Here is a 23,613-nt window from a genome sequence, read left to right on the forward strand (position 1 = left end):
GGTGCGTATACACTGACTTTGTCGCTGCAGGTCGCCAGTGGCTGGCGGTGAAGTCGCTAGTGGGCGTTCCCAGTACTGTTACCTAGTAACGTTTATAAATGACATTCACGGATGTCATTCTATTGCTGTTGACAGCGAATCTCTTTTCTTGCCACTAAAAACAAACATTTTGGAGGGAAAAGACTTAATATAAATGGAATCAGTACATAAAATGCTTTATATCAAAGATGAATGAGAAACAAGGCGTGCTGTTTGCCATAGCGGCTGTTTATCTGCGGCGAAAATGCCGGTCTGTCTGGGTCCATAAAATCCCCGCGATCTCAGATACACCTTTCCACGCAGTATTTTTCTTAAAAATGTCCTTGTATGTGGAAGAGACATATCATAGAGCACCGGAAAATTTCTAACAGCAAGAATTAGCCTTCATCCATCTTTCCGTTACTGCAGGAGCTGAGAGCGAGAGAGGGAAGGATCACGTGAGCTCTCCCGTCTTCTCTCCTATTGGCTGTCGCTTCTGTTAGTTGCTCTTCATTTGAATAAAGTTGAACTTGTCTCAACTTTGTCGCGTCGCTGGACACGCCCACATCTGGCGCCAACAGTCACAACAGCTCGTGTCGCCGGAAGTCGCTGTGCTCTCATTGAAAATGAATGGTATGGTGTCGCTGTTGCGCGCGATGTCACTGGCAGTGTGTACGCACCTGAACACAGATGATCGCTTTGCGCTCATATCATGCGCTATATTTCCTTCCGCTCATCTTGACGCGCAGAAATGCTCAAATACACCAGCAGACAGACAGCGCTCACCCTTTTAGTCATAGTGCTTGTTCAGAGAGGGAGCAGTGCTTTCCTGAGATAATGACTGAAAAACAGCATCTGGAGTTATTCACACCAAGTAATGACAAACCTAGACGTGACATTTATAATAATGGGCTTGTGTGACCATATTTACAGGTTTATTTAAATTCAGAGGTGTTAAAACATTGATAATGATCTTTAATCCTCGTTACTAATTGATACCCTTATGAAAACTAACCATGGATTTACAGTAGTATTATTATAGTGACCATGTTTTTTAATTAGTATTTATTTATTTTGGCAGTAACCAGGGTTTTGATACAATTAACCATGGTTTTACTACAGCATTACTGTAGTGTTGATTTTAGTAATAGTAACCATTTAATAATATCTAGGGCTAATTTTGAGGTTTTCTACATGGCTTACTAACACATTTTTAAAAGGAAAACAAATCAGTCTAATAATTTTCTGCTTAAACCTATAAATATATACAAAATGTAAGTAACAATTTAAGTTACTAATTTTATCCAAAGAATTCGTAAAAATACTGGCCTAAAAGTACTGTATCAGATCGAAAAGAAAATAGTGGAATCGCCCATCCCCAAGTCGAATAAAAGACCAGTCATGTATATAGTGTTAAAATATCGTCTCATCCTCGTGAACCCAGTATCATCTCATGAACCAAGTGTATCGTCACACCCCTAAATGCAATAATTACGGCTGCCCCCAACCAAAGATTTTCCTAGTCGACTAGTAGTCATTAATTTAAGCCATTAGTCGACTAGTCGTTGCACGTTTATGATATAAATTTAATTACTTATATGTTGGGGGCATCAGAAAATGGTTTGAGTTCCAGGGCTGAGAAAGTATGTTATAAGTAACATTACTAACACTGTTCTACATTACAGAGAAATACTAAACTGTAATAATGAGCCTTTAAAATATCATTTTACAAGTGTGCACACACACAAAGCGAGCCGCAGTGACATAGGCAAAAGCTCTGATTATTCTGAATGTGTCTGGAAAACCAGCATGAGACTGTCTGAACATTTTGTTATTCGGGTTGAGCAAACAGATGATGATCTCGGGGATCGACGATGGTCAGAGTGATCACCAATAACTGATGCCTTTGAAGATGTCAAGACGATATTTGGCTGTTTTAAATTACAATTAATTTAACATCCTTTGTGTTCTGCAGAAGAAAGAATGTCATACAGGTTTGGAACGACATAAGGGTGAATAAATGGTGACAATTATTATTAGAATTTTTTTTAATATACCTTTAAAATTTAACATCGCAGCAAAATAATCGCAAATATATAGGCTAATGAACATTTGATACACCCCAGCCCTATTTAGCAGTCATTTTACATGCTTCCTATACAGTGTAACTTGTAGCCCTGTATTGTGTCTCCCTGAAGTCATACTCCATGTGCTCTTGAAGAACAACCTCCATAGCAAAATTCCCTATAAGATGCTTAGCTCATACTGGTCAGACAAGCAAGCATTCTCTGGGCCATTGTTTAAAGTGTATGCAAAGACAAAAATTAAAAAACAAAAAACAAAACAGGACACAATAACCAAGCAGAAGGAGAGGCGTAGGTTTGCATTTAGACTTTTACAAACCCTGAGATATACAGATATTCTACTGATCACATCCGTAGATCAAAGTGAGACCCCCCTCTGTCTCTTCTATTTTCTAGCATTTACCTTTCTTCCGCATATGTTGAATTCCTCCGCCTGACCCTTTCCTACCGACAATTCCTCAAGCCAGACAAAAGGCGATGGGGTAAACAGGATACAGCTTTGGAATTATGGTGTCCATGTTGATTCCCCAAGATCCTTACGTACTGGAAGCCCAAAAGAAGCCCCTCAGAACCAGGGTTTGTGGATTACTGTCTGAGATATCAAATTCTATTTAGGTTTCACTCTGTTTGCATTGGGTCGATAAAAATAATATTGGGCTACCATATTTGGAACTGAATTTCTGCTTTTTTTCCCCCCTCCCCTATTTGGAATGCTCAATTCCCAATGCACTCTTAATCGACTCAACTCAATCTGGGTGGCGGAGGACGAATCTCAGTTGCCTCTGCATCTGAGACCATCACCCTATGGATCTTGTCACGTGGCTTGAGCATGTTACAGTGGAGACGTAGCTAGCCAGGCCCCCGAATTTCTGCTTCTTTACATATCTGATCAAGTTTTGCACTTCATAGTGATGTTCAATACAACTGAATACTGTCTTGCTGACAGTATGGCAATAGCCAAACTCATTTCTGTAATTTGCAATAGGACTCAATATGCAATTCCTTAATATAAACAGGATATAAATTGTGCTTGTTGGAGTTGTAAGGCTTAAACTACATTTTTGTTTGATTCCATAGCAGTTGTTTGAGGAATGTTCTGGAAGCAAAATAGTATCACATCAAGTCAATATATACATAAACGATTTATGAGCTCCTGCTTAGTACGGTTTAAAATAAATGCATGCATCCTACCCTTTACTTTCAGAACCTACACTGACGGTCAAAAGTTTGGAATAAGTGTATGGATTTTGCTCTTATGGAAAGAAATTGGTACTTTTATTCACCAAAGTGGCATTCAACTGATTGTCAGGACATTAATAATGTGAAAAATTACTATTAAAATGTGAAGAAAAAAAATAAATCAGAATTTCTTAAACTTCAAAGAGTTCTTATCAAAAAAATCCTCCACCTGCAGCAATGACAACTTTGCAGATCCTTGTTATTCTAGCTGTCAGTTTGTTCAGATACTCCAGTGACATTTCACCCCACGCTTTCTGTAGCGCTTGAAATAGATGTGTCTGTCTTGTCTGGCACTTCTCACGCATCTTACAGTCTAGCTGATCCCACAAAAGCTCAATGGGGTTAAAATCCATAACAATTCACTTGCATGTTTTTTTTCTTTCATTCTTGGAAAGTACAGTTCCACACTTGTAATGGCGGGAAGGCGTTTGCTCTGCAATGATCTTAGCCAATCAAAACTGTAGGGGTGTAAAGCAGTAGTACACAGAAACCGAGCATTTCACACAGAGGGCCAGAGACAGGGTGGAAAAAGATCATGTAATGCTATGCTATTTTAGTATAAAACATTTTTTAAACATAAGTGAACCTCAAGGAAGAAGAAAAAAGAAAATGCATGACATGAGCCTTTTAAATAACCTTTCATCCGCAATAAAACCCAGAGAGCAGAATTAAATTCCTGACACACCATTAGTGTTGGTATTGATATAGATTTACAGTTTCGATTTGATTCACAAGCTCTCGATTCAGATTTTGATTCATATGGGTATATCTTGGTTACAATGTCCATTTTGCTTAGGCCTACAAATAAAAATAAAAAATCTCTTGGCTAATGCTTCTAATTTTATAACCTTCTAGGTAACCCTGCTAGGTACAATACTAAAATATACATTTGACAAATGTACAATACTAAAATATACATTTGGTCACATACTGTATAATACTTCAGGATTTGGAATCGTATTTTGTCCACTCGTGTTTATAAAGAACTATGCGATTAAATATTTTAATCATTTGACAGCCCTATATATATATATATATATATATATATATATATATATATATATATATATATATATATAGGGCTGTCAAAGCTTTTATATATATATATATAAAAAACATTATTTCCAAGTATAATTTGTACAAATTCCAAGTATTTACATTTATATGTAGAACACATGCTAAATCAGTACTGTCTCTTTAAGACAACCGGCATAAACCAGTGAGAGCAATGAGAGAGGATGCGTTTCTTTCGTGCATTCTTGCTGTGTGTGATTAGAATTAAAAAACAACTGACTTCAAAGAAAAGAAAGGGTAGACATTATTCAATGACAAATAGATTGCGTGGATTTCGTCTTTGGACATACATCACACAGAATGATTGAAATCAAACTTTTACTCTCAACAAGCAGTAAAAGGATCTCGCTGCTTAATTTCTATACCACTATAATACTCATACACTAGTGAGTTCAGATCTAAAAGTTAACCAGCCAGTGGCTAATCACATAACTTTTTACTCATATAGCACAAAATATTCTCACATATTCAACTGATTTACTCACTTTTTAGAGGGTTGTCCCATAGAGTAACACATCGATCTTCAAACAAAGATGCATCGGAAAATCGATGTTTTTACCCAGTCCTACACACCATGATGAATTTCCCCTCACTTAACTTATGACACATCAGAAGGGCAACATTAACACCTATCTCACCTTCAAGGATCTCTGCACCATCCCCTAAAGTGCTAAAAAAAAAAAAAAAAAGACTACAGTGCTCAACACTACCTATCAGGAGCACTACACCCAACCAAGAGAGGCTATAGCAGTGATTTGTGTAATACATGAGACTACTCACTGTTTTGAGTGGAGTTGTCCCAGTCCCAGGCTTCCAAGATGAGTGTGTAGGATCGCTGAGGGAGAAAGAGAAAGCACATAAGTATGAGACTTTTATAGGGCCCTATAAATCAGTTTTATTTTTTCCACAATTCAGTAGTTTGATTTTTTTTCTCAAATTCTGTGTTTTCCTTTTTATTTTTAATTCTGTGTTTTAAAGTTTAATCCTATTTTATTATCTAATCAAATAAATTCTTAGAACTTTAATGAAATTAAGAATTACAGACAGAACAGTCTGTTTATTCTCATAAACTCAATAAACGCAAGTCTGTGGAGATAAAATACACAATCACACTAGGGCTGAAACGATTAGTCGATGTACTGTACATTTTTGTTGCCGAATAGTCGTTTGATCTCGTTCAACGTAACATGAGATCACATTAACCTCTGATGACACGTGTTAGCAGCACTGCAGTTCGCGCCTGACCGAGGAAGAATTACACAGTTCACAGTCCAGGTGCACTCTAAACTTTCACAGCTTCAGGTGATATACACATCACAAAGTATGAGGGAATACATAATAAAATAAGTAAATACAGAAGCACTCTTGTTGTGGAATAGGCGGAGCCTGAGTTGCTGCTCTGCTGAAGCAAAATTTGCATGCCGAAAATCTTTAAAGGAAACACCCCGGCGATACATCTTTAATGCAGTTATAATTTAATGTGTTACAGCTTCATTAAAGTTCAAATACTACAGGAATCAGGACATGTAAATAACTAAACTCAGAAACTGGCATTTCTCTGTGCGGTCAGTGCCTCTTCTATGAGTTGTGCAAAGTGTCCCAATCAAAGAGGGAGAGACTGAAACTGTACCCAGCTGATGCTCACTCTGTCACGGGGATGCTCGTCCCCCAAACGCGCGCTTGCCGTAGCTAGATTATAACATGATGGCTTGCGATTTACTGAATCATAATATATATGTGTCTCTGTGCATTTCTTATTGTGAAGAAAATTGGCAATACGCAGCTTCATTAATAAGAGAGAGTTTGTTTTTTAGTGAGTTATAGATGGATTGAATTGAACAGAAAGGTGAGAGAGGAAGTATTCGCCCCATTACACAAAGCAACAAAATACATTTTTGATTTGTTTTGGCTTGTTTTCCAATATAAATATCTAAAACTTTAAAACAATGTACAATTACTTTATCATCTATACTGCAGAATAATTTTTTTTTTATCTGAGAATGTTGAATATAATATTACAAATACAAATATAAAAAGAAATTATAATCTAAAAATCCTTTAAAAAAAAGATGCATTCACCAGAGAAGCAGCATATAAGATATTTAGACTTGCTTTTAGAGAACAGATCTTGAATACAAGTACATTTTGTCTTTACTGCACTCGCAGAAGTATAACCAAGAGAAAACAAAATAGACTTATATTTAAGATACATTCTCTTAAAGCATGTCTAAATATCTCAAGTAAATGAATCTTAATCTAAATATTTGTATTTTTAATATTATATAACATTATAAAATTATCAGATAAGAATTTTTTTTAATGGAAAGCAAGACAAAAACACTTGATAACAATAGGATTTTTTTGCAGAGAATTTTTTTACTGAATTAAACTTAATAAAAAATATTTTTTTCTTTTAATTCAGTGAATGTCATTTAGAGGTATTTTTAAAAGATGATTTTGTCCTTTTCATTGTTAGTTAGCACATATAATACAACTATTTAAGTCGGAGCACAAGCTGAATAATCAGTGCAATAAATCGCAGAATCGTCGAATAATCATTCTATTAATTGTATGAGTTAATCGTTTATCAAAATGATCCTTAGTTGCAGCCCTAAATCACACACATACACAGGGCAAAGTTACGTTATGAACTGTATACTTATTTAGCCAGTTAATATTGTTAATGTTCACGCGGTACTCGTGTTATTGTTTCACCGATCTCCACGTGACAGGGAAGCAGAGAGAAAGTCAGAATAAGCTGCTATCTCTCCACACTGCCATTCTGAAGCTGTGTGTGAGACAGCGCCAGCTGAACAGCGAGACGTCAAGCACAACATTCAGTGGGTGTGTGACATCCTCGGTGAAAATCTAGTTGTTTTGTACCGGCTAGTGAGACTCTGGCTTTATTACAATGTTATGAGAAAGATTTTAGACCTATTTGTTGACTGGGCTGCCTGACGCGACTTCGCAGAAAATAGAAAGCCGTGATTCACGGCTGGTTAGCCTGATTAACATGGAACAGATAACTTTTAATCGCATTGCAGCGTCGTGTCTTGTCTGGTTAGAACATGGTGTTAATGTACCTATTCAACTGCAAAATATAAATCACACTAGGCATATCATGATTTTAATTTGATTATTTGTGCAATCATACATTGCATTCTGTGACATTCCACATTTTACTGTTAATTCCGTTTTTATGACTGGATTCTGCAATTCCATCTATGATTTCACCATCACAGAAAACATAGGGCCCTACTTACAGTCGGACAGATGGACGACATTGTCGGAGGTGCGTCGATACAAAAATAAGAGTGGTTAAAGGATGCCTGGGATGGAGAGATGCGGCTTTGAATGGGGAGGTCAGGCTTCTGTCCAACTACCTTCCCCTGTGGCATGACCGGAAGCACTTCGCGTCAGCAGTGGAGACCCGGGTTTGGATACCGCATTGAAACCAGGAAGTTATCCATTTGCATAATCAGTCAATATATTTATAGTATCTCAAAACACAGCCTATAATTTAATGTCACTGAATTTTGAAGGTAACTATTGCCCGCTTGAGTACTGAGTACTGAGGGGGGGGGGGGGCTCTCTGTGGGCTGGTCTGGTGGATGCAGTCAGGGATTAGAGACTGCACTAGGTCTGTCTGGATGGGTTGGAGTGGGTGTGGGGGCCGTTGTGCTCCGCTGCAGCCACATATCCATGCAGACATACAACAGATGCGTCTTAAAAAGATGGATTATTTGACATGAACGTGGATCATCCCTCGACAAGCTGCAGGGCTTCTGACCTCTCCTCCCATCCCCCAACATGTGGGCAGCCGCAGTGTCTATGCGTGAGAGAGCGTATTAGCGGGGTCTCGTGGTAGTGAGCATCTGTGTTTATATGCACACTTGTCTACGTAAAATGTGTGTATGTGCATGAGAATTTGGTTCAGAGCTCCATCAGTAAATGAATATGCTGGATTGATCCGGTTGGCTGGATCAGTGCATGCATGTGCATACCCAAGGAGAAAGTTTAGAATGTCAGGGTGTTTATGTGAGTGAGAGAGAGAGAGAGAGAGAGAGAGAGAGAGAGAGAGAGAGAGAGAGAGAGAGAGAGACGGTAGCATGGGGATGGTCCTGTTCCCACACACTCAGTCTCTGATTAGCTGGATTATGTGACAGCTGCCCAAAGGGCTAGATGCGGATAAAGCCTGGTGGGGGGAGGTGACCACTGAACAAAGACCTCCATCTAAACTCAATCACTGAGATATATCATCAACCTGAGTCTCGTGACACTCCAAGAACATTCCTTCAGCCACACACAGTCTCCATCCATGGCCCTTAGAAAGGCATATTATGACATACAACATAATTGAAAAAAAAAAATGCACATGCCAATGTGTTACCGTTAAAACAGAAGTTCTATCTAAATTCTACACTGCTTATCACAGACTTCTTTTGCAGATAACAACATATTTATATTGGGCTATGAACAAGCTAATGCAGGCCATCTTGGTATGGACGCATTTGCAGGGAGCAAACACATCCTACCTGCCCTCCATTTCTCCCCTACTAATGTGCTTGTTGTCAAAACTATGCAGTCCTCCAGGTCATCACATACTTGCATTTGATTAGACTGCAGTCATGTTGGGACATTAAGCCTGTAACCAGCCTGTGTGTGTGTGTGTGTGTGTGTGGCAGTATTAGTAGGTGGGTGGCTTGCAGGGGGGTGGTGGTAGAGGAGGAAGCCACAGGTGCAGGTTCCCACAGTCGGTGGATGGGGCAGTTTAAAGAGGGGATGGGCTGAAATTAGAGGGGGCTGAAGTAAGAGAGAATAAGAATGACCCTGGAGACCTTTCATCAGGCTTCTCATCAGCTTCAAAAGGCTCCCACGCTGCAGTTTCAATTGGCAGTTGCGCACACACGCAATCTACTGAAATGCTTTGACGCATGCACACACAAGACCCATCTGATTATTACAAATGTGGAATTTTAAAGCAATGTTAACTTTAATCACATAATCCCATGACAGTATAATGCAAGAGCTTCTCTCAGGATCTCCTTGCTAAGAGGACAAAATAATTTTCATCAGCATTACAAGAGGTGTCGAGAAACAAGTAATGTCCAGTTGAGGACGCCTCACCATGGCGACCTATAAAGGTCATTGTGACTTGTTTAAGTGCGAGGCAAGGTGGTCTAAGAGCATTCACACACACTATATCTGAAGTACTGTAGCCTTCAACACTCCGTCAATACCCCCACCACAAATAGAGCAAGAGAACTCAGAGATATAGAGAACTGGGTCTATGCTATGGATGGGTTACTGAAGGAATGAAAAAAAGATCAACATAGAAACAGAGTGTAAGGATATAGGTCTCCATTCCCTGGTGACCTTGGTGAGAGAAAGAGAAGTTCACTTCCTCATCTGCTTTAGGGAGTGGAAATGCAGAGAGGGGCAAACTTCCCTTGTCTGACCTGCCAGAATGATCCCTTACCCACCCTCTCAGCCGTCGAAACATTACCAGAAGATCATGTCTGCCATTGTGATTTGAAGCAAAATAATAAGTGTGATGGTCAATACTTTAAGACTTACAACATGTTTATGGAAAAGATGGAAAGCAGCAGCTAAAGACTTACATGTTTATGGAAAAGATGGAAAGCAGCAGCTAAATGGCAAACATTTTGCATCATACTACCATAGACTTCTCTTGCTTAAAGCCAATTACAAAATAGAGGAGAGCAGAATTAATTAAAACACTGTTTTATATTTTAGCCTTAAACTTTGAAATATTGCTTCAATCTTCTTTGTCATGTCAGCAGTCATTATCTGTGAAATTAATTAAATGTATATCCCACACGAGTCACACAGTAAATTAAACTGAAAGCTTAAAGTTCTATGATACTGTGACAGGGCGGAGGGAAGGAACGGGTCATGATTTTACACACCCGGTCCATTATAAGACTAATTAAGCCTCCGAGAGGGATAAAGGCCGACTGCAGATGGTGGTGCGATAGAGAGATCATTTACGGGCAGCTGACCGTCATGTGTGTGTTTGTGTCTTTTGTTTAAGTTTTTCATAAAAATATTATTTATATTGTCAAGCCGGTTCTTGCCTCCTCCTTTCCATTGAACTCCCTTTACAGAACACCCATGCTGTATAATTATAAAGGTGGTATGTGATGTGTCTGTAAATTAAAAAGCCCTATAATCTGTATTTCTATATAAGCCGAATTAATAATAAAGACTAATCAAACTGATGTCAATACACAAAACCTTAAACACTATAGACAACCATAAATAAAACACAAAACTTTGCATTTTTAATATAAAACATTCAATAATTTTTTTTACATGAATTATTTTTTTACAAATGAGAATGCCCCCAAATGTTCCCAAAGGGTGGTTTAGTTGGATTTAGCCAATTTCTGGAGACACATTTATCCCTGCACCATAACGAAGCACAAACACACAAACACTTCCCTCCAAGTCAAAGCACCAGTTGCATCAAGTTCTGTGACATATATTGATTGATTGTCCTCAAGGGACCTGCAGGTCATTTATCTTGGCAAACGACTGCAGCATATAATCTCCATTAATCTGGGATGTCAATCCCATCTTTTTTGCTGAACTGTTGACTGGCACAGAGATATGGGCCAAATTGAAGGCAGCAGACAATACTGACCACAACCTTCAATTACCTCTAAATGTGAAACACCACCAGGCCAATTACAGCCCGCTAAAATATTTTTTGTATTATCATTCTGGAACAAGATGAGACAGTTTCCTGTTCTTTGGTTTAGGAGCAGAATGGGCCTCCAAGTTTTAGCGACACCCTTCAGAACAGTTTGGAATGACTGATTATATTAAACATGATGTTCAAATCAAATATTCCACCTTTAGTACATTTCTTTTCCTAGACCTTATTTGGGTCAAATAGCAATGAATGCATCCCAGTTTGGACTGCTGGAAAGGTAATGGTGGAAATAAATCAAAGTTAGTCACCCTTGATAAATTCAGCAACTTGGAGGCAAAGAACGCCCATTCCATTTAGGAATAAATTTACACTGGGATTGCACTAAAATGATCAAGCCATGGTGCATGTTTAGCCTCCATGTTCTTCTCGGGAACCTGCGGCACAGGTCTGATCACATAAGAATAATTTGTTCTCACCGGCCCTCTAGAGCAGGTGATCAGCAATGTGATGGCAGCTATTCACCCCAGCATGACAAGGTCATGTTTGTGTCAACCAAGTCTAGACTTGGTAGACTAAGGTTGGGGAATGTTTTTTTTTTTTTTTCGAGGTCCAGTCACCTCGCAGGGGCCACATCACACCCTTTGCAGTGGGAAGAGAAGGTTGAAAAGCCAGCTCTGTAATCAATCACCCAGAAGAGAAAGGTGTCCCCTACTCCATCACCAATACACAGAGGTCTCAACTATACTGCCGACAGGGGGTAACAGGTCATTTAATCTGCACTCTTTCCCTTGCTCTCAGTCTGTCAACTCAGCATCCATCAGACATCAATCTTAAATTCCAAACCCAGAACCCCATTTATTTTTTTGTTGGTGCAGGTATCCAGAAGACCAACAAGTGTCAACACAAACCACAACAACTCTCTGAAGACAACCTCAAGAGTACAGTCTAATTAACTTGAAGGAAATGGCAGAGATTACTCCTCAGATCCTGGTAATGACAGGAGAGCAGTTTGGTGAGGGGATGGGGACACATCAAAGGAAGTTGCTGAAAAAATTGCTGGGGAAGACTATGACTACAGCGTAACTCAGCCTGTGGAGGAGCTGCGGAGGATTTTCTGGGTGGCTTTGCTAGTCTCTTGTTCTTTTGACCCTAAATGATGCATAAATGCTCAGTCGCATATACCTTTGCTCTGCAAAATTATGTGGGGAAAATGCAGTCATCTTAATGAGAATGCATGATAGATTCATCCCTCAGGTGAAATTCCCCTTATGGACTTCCAGAGGTGAAGGAATTTTCCTATGCAAATTGTACGTGGGGATCAAGTTTGGTGAAATTCACAGCATTGGCCAACGATAAGTTACTTGATTTGGCAGTGACCAGTATGAAGTCCAGCATAATAAAAAAAGATAGCTTGGCAAGTAGTTTTTGAGATTCAGACTTGCTTAAAATCATCCCTTCTTATCCTGTGGAATTTTGCTGTGCAAAGGTAAGTGTGACTGAGCCTTAAGCAATGCTTGGCTATATCAAGCTAAACCAAAAAAGCTTTAGCTTACAAACACTTTTTGGGTGACTTTGCAAGTCTTTTTCTCAGATGCCAATGTGAAAAGCCTGTCCCATCCTCCCTTTCAACAACTCAACCTCAGATCGGCCCTTAAGCAATGCCTGGCTATTCCACACCAGAAAAGGTTTAGCTGAAGAGGGCTTTCTAGATGGCTTTGCTAGTCTCAAATTCGAAGACCAATTTTGGAAGGTCTTTCCCATTCACTCTCAACAACATACCCATTTGTCCTAAGTTATGTCTTAGAAATCAGAAATCCCTCTTCCACTTTGTCTCTCTGCACAAAGCCACTGAACTCCACACACAAATCTATATGACATGACTTGCTTCAACTCTAACAATTCTCCTTTTCCTCCAGACTTCCACAGCATAAAAGCAGAGAATAGCTTTAAGCAGCATTATGGCCCTGGAAGGACAGGAAGATGCAGCCTGACGTACACTCTGTGCCCTGAAGCCAGTAAATTTTATTTTTGCACTCTCCCACCCTGGGGTTGAGTTCCTACAGACACCATCATTGACTACAATGCGTTTAGTTAACCTTGCATACCCATGAGACACCATCATCAATAAAGCAAGTCAAACGAGATTTTAAGTGCAGCTAGTCTGAAAGGCGATCAGGCTGCAGGAATCAGGAGTACTGAGAGAGATGCACAATTATGCTTGCATAGTACTTTTCTCTGTAGACTTGGCCAGCGTAGGGCACGCTCTGGGTGAGTGTGTACACACACGGCCCATTTAGCATTCCGCTGCTATGCCAACAAGATCATTAGTAATGACAATACAACCCCTCCCCTCTGGGTGCTAATTAAGCAGGAATGGAGGGCAATGGGCACACACACAGACTCTGAGTTACAGTATACAGAAAAGAAAGCAAAGGTGCATATAGTATACAGAAAAGCAAGCAAAGGTTATATTGCCCTGATGACTTTTCAGTTTTACATAAAGTCAGAAACTGAAATGTTGAAATCACTACTTAAACAATTTTTGAGATATAGTGCCATACAGTTCCATATTTACAGCCATTTAAAAAAATACAATATTAAGTTGTTCTTGATATTATTCACCCTTTCCACCTTTACAGGACAGAAACACATGCTTTTTTTTTTTTTTGTCATATTTTAAGATTGAATCCAATATTTAATTTATGCATGCCTCTAATTAATTCCCTTCCTCTGATGCTCTTCAGGGATGTTATTTTATTCTATTCTTCCTAGCAGAGTCAACATGGCTTTACCACAAAGGTGTAGGCTATATATATATATATATATATATATAGCCTACACCTTGTGATAATCCATATTTTTATATATATATATATATATATATATATATATATATATATATATACACACACACACACACACACACACACACACACTGTACACTTTATAAATTCAACTTCCAATACAGTGTCACACCATTCATTGCCCATTTCTTGGACAAAATCACAACTAAACTTACTAATATGTACATCAACACTACAAAAGTATATATATCTGTAAAAAATTGAATATAACAAATTTTTCCATTCAATTATTCAGGAGTGAGAAAAGAAAACATGTACCAGCCAACCACATAATATTAGTTTAACTCAAAACAGACAGCCTTTCGGTATACTCTTCTAATGCACTTGATTAACAGTATAGAAATATATGATAAAGTTACTGCTTTCGACCAAGCGAACACCTTGTAAAGGTAAGCCACATTATATCACCAGAACATAATAAATCTTCTGTAGCTTTTGTAGAAACTAAGACTGAGAGTAGCATGGCTGCTTGGCAGCACTAGAAACAGGCTGTGAGGTTGGAAGCTACCATATCCCAGTGGACCCAACTCACAGCTCTTCCAAAGTTGCTGGCCTGAATCTATTCTCACTGCTCTCAATCTTTCCAAAACATGTATTACACAGTGGTCTGCCTATCCTAATCTAAACTAACAAGGCTTCCCAAAATGAATGTGAACACATTAACCTGATCTGTGAAACTACACCATCTGAAACTAATACACTTGTGTTATGACCCCAACATGAAATGGCAATATTCCATACACAGCTCATGGGCAACCACCCATCTGGCAATCAGCCCCTTGGTTAATACAGTGAAGCAGCCATTTGACACCCTTGACTGCTAGCTCATCATCAAACCATCTGACAAGCCAGTTGTCTCAATGTCTTGTCCAGTTACAGTACTGCTGATTACTCCAGTTTCAGTATCTAGATAAATGAGAGAGGCATTGCTAAGTAGCTTTATGGCTCACTAAAAAGACCCAGGCCTAGTTGCAGTAAAGTAAACTAGCATTTTATCTGTCCCTCTAGCTAACATGCTGTTATGGCCACAATGACACCATGAGGTACAACTCCATTACAATCATTAGCATTTTGAACAAGGTCATAGGTCAAGGAGAAATTAAACTTGCTGTGTGATAATGCACTTTAATTACTGGAGAACACCTGCTCACAATTCATTAGCCCACTGGCTCGCTCAGGAAGGTGCACATGCATTAGTCAAACACAAATCACTCATGCAACACATCCACATATGGCAACACAGCAAAACAATTTAGGTGCTCTGAGCAAATTCAGAATCACTCAAACAGCAGGCATTTACTGCAGAAACACACTTTGATTAGTTCAAAGTTGTCCTCCCATTGAATAAATAATCGAGATTACAATTACAGCTTCCACAAGTATCTAATAGTGAAAGGTTTAATTAACAGCATTCCATTTAGGTCAACGTCCGTTGCGTCAAAATTCTATATTTACAGCGTGTTTTTGCTGTGGTTAAATGTGATTTTTGTGTATAAAATATTCAAAGATTTAGTAACTGTTTTGTTTTCATGCTGCTAAGAGGGCCAATGTTAAATTCACAATTTAGGTACTAGTAATTCAGGTGTAGCCTACATTAAGGATATGGCACCCAAAATAATTTTAATACACATCCTTAAATATATATATATATAACAATATAGCATGAAAATTATGTCTTTTGTCATAAATGTGCAGCCCTAGTTGTCCTGTTCACAGTGTCATTTGTGAAACTGTGCTAAATTAGAGAATGAACCCAGTGCCCGGGAGGTAGTGCATCATGGGCAGTTTTTATAAAAAACAATTAGTTGAGAAACTGTGGCTTACATATATATATATATATATATATATATATATATATATATATATTAGCAATTTATTGAATATTCACTATATAATCCCAATGATTTTGATGACAATATAAAATTAAGCGGTATTGTGAATTTTAATGTGCTTTTTATTTGGCCATTCAATTTAATAAAGAGCGCATCAGTAGACTAATTTCCAAATCTTTCAGGACAGCACAATTAATCAAAATAATACCAAAATAGCAAGTAGGTCATATGTAATTATTAAACCACAATAGGCTCGATTTAATGTAGAGGTCGACCGACATATCAGTTTTGCTGATAAATCGTCACCGATAACAGATTTCTGGAACTATTGTTATCGGCAAAAATCCACACCGATAGTTTTCTCCCGTTGCGTCTGGTGCTGGAGTGGCTGGGAAGGGTCCGCTGTCATTATACAGTATGAGAGCGGCCTCTAGAGGCTAAATAAAAACGATCACTTCACTGATGCCTTGTGGTGTTTGTTTTGACACGTGAGACTATACTAAGCGGACGAGGATTTAAAACATCAACAATGAGAAAAGGTATGTATACAGTAAACATTTTCATATCATTATAAAGTCATTAATTTGTTGACTAGATGCTGCATTAGTAGAGAACAACAGTATGTTTGCCGACAAGGCTGAGAGGACGTTAATATTAAAGCTAGCCTCAAGCGGTTAGAACAATGTGACAAAAATACACACAAGTCCTACACAAATCTTAATCTTACCATCAGTTTGCATTAGTTCATATCCAGCTAGTCACATTTACGCATTCATTAGCCAGTTAAGTTTCATATTTAAAGCTAATGATGTGGGAAAGCAAATTAATATCTTCATGCTGCCAAGGGAAACAAACAAATCATCTGAGGTCATTTACATTTTTATCCTCACTGTATTACGATGACTTCAGATCGATCAAATTCTTGTGCTAAAAATAGGCTAGACACAGCACAATAATACAGTTTAACAGAAAGCAGGTGTCTCAATATGCATTTAAAGTTCTTTTTAATTAGACACATCATTTAAAAAAAAAACCCACTGCTTAATGCACGAGATGCAGAATAAACAAAAACAAAGGGAAACAAAGACGTTTGTCTAGCACGCATAGAAAAACAAATGGATGGTAGCAAAAGCGTTCGGTGTTAACAGCCCCTTACAGTTGGTGGAGGTCTTTGGCCATTGCATCTTTAAAAGCTCTCTAAGCTTTTCTCAGATTAAGAAATAATTGTTTAAATACTTTGACAGGAAAGAAGTTCAACTTGGAAATGTGTGTCTCGCGATCGGTTCCAATCTGTTGTGTTCCATCTGTTTGAACAGCCCCTGGCCTGGGCTCATAGTCTAAGACACTTTACCACCAAGTTCAGCCGAATACCACTGCTATCAGTGAATATTGCTACACTACATATAAATGTACTAAATAAATAAACGATGTGATATTTCGCTGTTATTATGAAGCTTGAGTAGTAGGAATCAGTGCAAGTGTAACACCTTGTGAACATTCTATTGAAGTATTTCCCCCCCTCATTTTACTTTTGAGTTAACATTTGAAAATATGGACCGACTAAAACTTTTTAACATTTATTTTATGTCAGAATAAGAATGTTATATGCAATAAGATAACAGTGCTGAATGGTTTATGTATTTATTGTGCTCTATAGTGGACTAAGGAAACAAAATCAACTTAAAAATCATCTGACTTTAAATTAGTAATATATATATTTTAATTTCATGTGAAATCAACTACTAAATCATGTACTGCAGGTTTAAGCATTCTCACAACTCCAAACATACTGACTTTTTTAAATTATTGGCAGATACATTTTCCCATTTGCCCGATTTTTTTCTTGAGGGTGCCGAAAATCGCCTGCTTGCATTTGAAGCGTCGGAGACATGTAAACGACCAGTCACGGTTCATTTTGTTGTTACATGCCATCATGTTACTACAATAATAGACCGGCATGCAACACAGTCTCATTTAAACGGTCCGCATATCAGAGTCGCGGCAGACCCGTTTGAGCTCTTAATGTTCTCGCCCGTTTCATTCACCCCCTCTCTCCTCAACAGTTCCTTGAAACATTTAACTGTCTTGTCTAATGATAAAAAGGCAAATATAAATAAAACTAATATCATATACCGTCTGCAAATAGGTGCATATCTCATTTAAACAGATGTAATAAACCAACATCACACAACTTTAGCAGATTCAGCATCCTGTGGAGCACTCATAAATCTTCCTCTGAAACAAGTATTCTAGCAGTCTCTCCTCAACATTTCCCTGTAACTTTTGTAATGATAAAAGGCAAATCCAGCATTTTCTTCCCATCGAGCGCTCATCTAATGTCTTCCTCTGAAGCACATATTCTATTAGCCAGAATCAAAAACTTCAGGATCAGAAGTTCCTCTCATTCACAAATCATGATGGTCCATCTGTGACAATCCAAGTAGGCGATTCAGACTGTTTAAAATGTCAGCACGAGCGCGTGAGTGCAACTTCAAGGCTGCATCCGAAAACAGGAAAATTCTTACTCCGAAGGCTGTATACCGAGGTACGATGAAATTGTACTGTTCGGTGACCAGTTACATTAAGAGTTCCATTCATTCAAAACAGTTGTCAGATAAGCCATTAACTGATTAAGCAATAAGGTAGCAAGTTATCTGCCTACGTTTTCGAATGCAGCACAATGTAAAAGCACTTCACGTGTGCTATGAGTAAATGTCTTATTCACTATGCACTGTATGTGCAATTGGTTTGATTCAGTATTTTATTTAAGTTCATGCAATTGCTAACGTGCCAACATGATTGCTGGACTACTGTGTGTACTGTTATTTCCTTCTTCCTAATATATTCACAATTTCTCATGTTCAAATAAATGACTAAAATCTGATGACTAAACTAAACTGCTATCGATCATTTAAAATACAATATTATTTTTTAGTTTTGTGTGAGTTTTCATTATTTACCTTTTTTTAGTGCAATTTTATGTTTGCTATTTACTATATTAAATTGTGTGATATATCGGCATTGTATCGGCCACCCTGCTCTCTGGATATCGGTATCAGCCATTAAAAACCCATATCGGTCAACCACTAACAAACAGCACTTTCACTGTTAAAATAAAAGCCCCAGGTTAAAGTTAATTAAATAGGACAAAACAAATAATACTTTTGTACAACACAAATCTAATCCTCAAAATATTAATGATAATTCAGCATTATATTATAATAATAAACTTGATTTGTTCCCACAGTAATAATTTTAGTATTATGCAATATTCAACTGGGTTGAGTAGTTTTTGCACATCTTGTTCTTTCAAAAAATATTTTAGTAAAAATATATTCATAATTTTATTTGGAATACAAATATAAATGCATTTAAATTAAAATGCATAATTCCTAAATAGATTGTTTTTAATGCCTTCAACATTATTAATTTACTTGGCTTCATTGGATGAAATGATGGTTCCTCTGATTATAAACTTCCTTTCAAAAGCAAATACATAATTATTTTATATATATATATATATATATATATATATATACATACATACATACACACACACACACACACACACACACACACACACACACACACAACATTAAAACCACCTGCCTAATATTGTGTAGGTCCCCTTCATGCCGCCAAAAGAGCGCCAATCCGCATCTCAAAATAGCATTCTGAGATGCTATACTTCACACCACAATTGTACTGAGCGGGTTATCTGAGTTACCGTAGACTTTGTCAGTTCGAACTAGTCTGGCCATTCTCTGTTGACCTCTCTCATCAAAAAGGCATTTCCGTTCACAGAACTGCCACTCACTGGATGTTTTTTGTTTTTGGCACCATTCAGAGTAAAGTTTAGAGACTGTTGTGCATGAAAATCCCAGGAGATCATCAGTTACAGAAATACTCAAACCAGCACGTCTGGCACCAACAATCATGCCACGGTCCAAATAAGTGAGATCACATTTTTTCCCCCATTCTGATGGCTGATGTGAAAATTAACTGAAGCTCTTGACCCGAATCTGTATGATTATATGCACTGCTACCTCACGATTGGCTGATTAGATAATCGCATGAATGTTTGTTGGTGCCAAACGGGCTGGTTTGAGTATTTCTGTAACTGCTGATCTGCTGTGATTTTCACACACAACAGTAGATAGAATTTACTCAGAATTGTGACAAAAATGAAAAACATCCACTGAGGGAGCAGTCCTGTGGATGGTAATGGCTTTTTATTTTCTCCCCTGTTCTCCTCAATTTGGAATGCCCAATTCCCAATGCACTCTATGTCATCATTGTGGTGTAGTGACTCAATCTGGGTGGCGGAGGACGAATCTCAGTTGCCTCCACATCTGAGACCATCAATACGCACATCTTATTACGTGGCTTGTTGAGCGTGTTACCGCGGAGACGTAGCGTGTGTGGACGCTTCATGCCATTCCCCGTGGCATCCACGCACAACTCACCAAGTGCCCCACCGAGAGCGAGAACCACATTATAGCGACCACGAGGAGGTTACCCCATGTGACTCTACCCTCCCTAGCAACCGGGTCAATTTGGTTGCTTTGGAGACCTGGCTGGAGTCACTCAGCATGCCCTGAATTCGAACTCACGACTTCAGGGGTGGTAGTCTGAGACTTTCCTCACTGAGCTACCCAGACCCCCTGGAAATGCCTTGTTGATGAGGGGTCAACAGAGAGTGGACAGATTGGTTTGAACTGACAAAGTCTATGGTAACTCAAATAACTGATCAGTACAATAGTGGTGAGAAGAACAGCATCTCAGAATGCTACTTTGAGATGTGGGTTGGCGCTGTTTTGGCAGCACGAGGGGGACCAACATAATATTAGGCAGGCGGTTTTAATGTTATGGCTGATCTGTGTATATTGAATAGTCAATAGGCTGAAAAATATTGAGATAATTTTTTTAAGCCATATCGTCAAGCCCTAAATAGAAACCCCTCTTTCTCTCACACACACACACACTAGATTATAGTGTTTTTAGAAAGGGACATCAGGGTTAAGCTCGCTAACTCCCACTTCTTTTCACTGAAAGGACCCCATGTTTTTTTCTGGCCTCTCTCAGGGGACATATAAAGTCTATTATAATTCCTCTGCCTAATACAATTATGTCAACTACTGGTGGTTTGGTACATTCAACCTAAAGGAAGCTTGTCTATTGGGCACCCAAAGAGGCATCGGTTTACCTTGCACACACTAAGGATGCAATGCCGGCACATGATTCCTTTGGTTCTCCACTGAAGCAGCACACAAATATCCCAATGCCAGGCCTTACCCTTGTCAAAGCCCTATCATCACAATCATGACAGCTTTTTTTCCAATATTAATGAATACAATGCTTCAAATGAAAATCCACTCAATCGATTAACAGCATTGGCCCTTCTGCCAAACGCAATCTCAAAGCATGCTGTATTCATTGTTTAAAAGAGCCCACCATGTAGGAGTGATGGAGTAGGAGGTTCCTGGCCTGCATGCTTCACAAAAGTCTTACCATTCTTTCTTTATATCATTTTTCTAAATGCCCGTACCCCACATCTCAAGGAACAGTTAACAAACGAGTTGAGACTAGAGATGTTCATGGTTTACAAAATACAACACGTACAAATCTCATAAATCACATTGTACAGGAGAGGAGCATTATAAGATGTAGTTTCATAAGTCACCCATGGGCACCTCCTAACTGGTCCAGTCTCCCTGCCGCTAAAGACACCTCTACCATGAATGCTGTATTCAAGAGGGGGGAAATGCATGTCTTTCCCTTCATTCAATGAGTAGATGGTACAAAAAGCCCTGCACAGCCCCAAGTCACAAGAAAATGTTTATTGTAGTGGCTGAACAAAAAGCTATTTCAGGGTCAGGAAGAGACATGGAAGGGGAAAGAGAGAGGCTCAGATCAAGCTGAAGTTTCCTCATGATCTCAGGCTTCCTGTTGAATCACCACAGCGGGTCTCCATGGAGAGAGAGAGAGGAATCAATATCAGCTCTTCCTGTAACAATCACAAACCACTGCAGAGAACTGCGAATAGTGAGTTTTAACTGCTGCTCTGCCTTGACTTCCAAAGCACTGAACAGTGACTGTTTAGTTGTGCCTGACATTCCTTTATTCAATATTAATTTGGTACGTTCTTACAACTTTGCATGAAAAATGCAATAAAGTCCCACCCACTACTTTATCATGGCTTCCAAGCAACCCCATAAAAGACAACAACAAGAAGATATGGACATTGCTAACTTGAACATTTTAGTCTTGGGGAAGGGGGGTGGGTAGGAATCACCGATCTATAATCATCCCCAATCAGAAGCCACCTGCTCTGATGTTGAACTGAACAATTACAGCTTTTTGTTGACCGGAGATGTAGCCCGCTGTGACTGGCTAATTACACAGTCAATAGTGTAATCAGTTGTGAGGCTCTAGCACTTCTTTCCCAGGTGAGACAGGAAGGAGTGGATCCACTGAAAGACCAGTTAAGGGGGAAGGGTACTCAGGAGGGCAATAGATAATTGTTTACTAAAGGCCCATGTAACCGTCTCCTAGCAACTCCCCAGCAAGCTCCCAATCAGGTGTGGCTGACACTGCCATTTAGCCTTGAAGCGTTGTGGTCCCCCACTCTGATGGACGGTTACAGCTGCTCTCTCCATCGTCAACATTCTCTGCTTAACCAGAGAGGCAGCGACAGACTCTCGTGTGGGTATAGTCTCTCACCCTCTTGTGCTGGCAGTGAAGTTTGTCAGTAACACAAATCTTCATTACATAACTGCTAGGGACTAGAATTAACAGGTGAGAATCTTAACCTGCTGGCTCTGTGTGAAATATTAGCAAATGGAGCCAGGTACATTTTTGCAAAATGATGCAAACATGGCTCCTTACACATCTCGCAGCGGTTCTGAGATGAAAAGTCCACTGTGTGGCGCTAGAAGTTACATTTTCTCTCAAATGAATGAGGTTAAGATTAGATCGAGATATACAAAAAAAAAACCCTACCTCCCTACGTTAACTTAAGAGGTTGTGTAATAAAAAGCAAATACGACATGAAAAACGCAACTGCTAATGCAACCACATAATTTTGTGCTCTGGCTACGCTTATTCCACAATGACAGCGCTTCTGTATTTACCCATTTTGTATTTTTGTATAAACAATCATGCAATGGCAAATGTTCCTTGTCACAACGGGTTCATACACACAGAGTTAATGAAACGCAGTGACACAGAGGAGGAGATGCATGCACTATTTCGGTGGAGTGACAAAATTGTAAAACTACATTTCAAAGGTTTTGCTTTATAAGAAATACAGGCATGTGGTTTTAATTAAAGAGCATTAATAAACATGTGAAAGAAGAAATTAGGACAGAAATATTTTACTATTGCATAATATATTATATGATATATAGTAAATATATATCAAAACAATATATATAGCGCAATTACTAGTTTCACAATAAATCGCCAGCCAAATTTCATCATCGTGACAGCCCTAAACTAAGCGCAACAAATGGAACAAAACGCAGGAGCCTCTAAACAGGTTTTTAAAAGGTTACGTTTTTGTAGCTGGACTCAACAAAACTTAAAGCACGAGATGCAGAAAAAACAGCAAAACGATGCGCAACGGTCAAAGGTGTTCATCTAGCGCATGTTTACATAGGAAAACAATAAAAAAAAACTAATGAAAAATAAATGTCTGGTCTGATGGCAGACTCCCATCTCAAAGACTGGGTTAGCTGCTCTATATCTTTTTACAATACACCCTAGATGAGGTTGCACTAGGCACACATCAAACATATGTCCGGATGCAAAGGCACTGAGTA

The 23,613-nt window shown here is 38.7% G+C and overlaps 1 protein-coding gene across 4 annotated transcripts in view; it reads right to left on the bottom strand.

The window, feature by feature from the left end:
• jag2b (jagged canonical Notch ligand 2b) overlaps positions 1 to 23,613 on the bottom strand; it is a 62,361-nt gene that overhangs the window by 36,083 nt on the left and 2,665 nt on the right. For all 4 annotated transcript variants that reach the window (XM_052095970.1, XM_052095969.1, XM_052095968.1 and 1 more), the window contains exon 3: positions 5,196 to 5,250. In XM_052095970.1, coding sequence (XP_051951930.1) covers positions 5,196 to 5,250 — 55 coding nt within the window. The remainder of the gene's footprint in view (positions 1 to 5,195; positions 5,251 to 23,613) is intronic.

This window comes from Xyrauchen texanus, chromosome 28, assembly GCF_025860055.1.
Source record: "Xyrauchen texanus isolate HMW12.3.18 chromosome 28, RBS_HiC_50CHRs, whole genome shotgun sequence".
In the NCBI taxonomy this organism is placed as follows: domain Eukaryota; kingdom Metazoa; phylum Chordata; class Actinopteri; order Cypriniformes; family Catostomidae; genus Xyrauchen; species Xyrauchen texanus.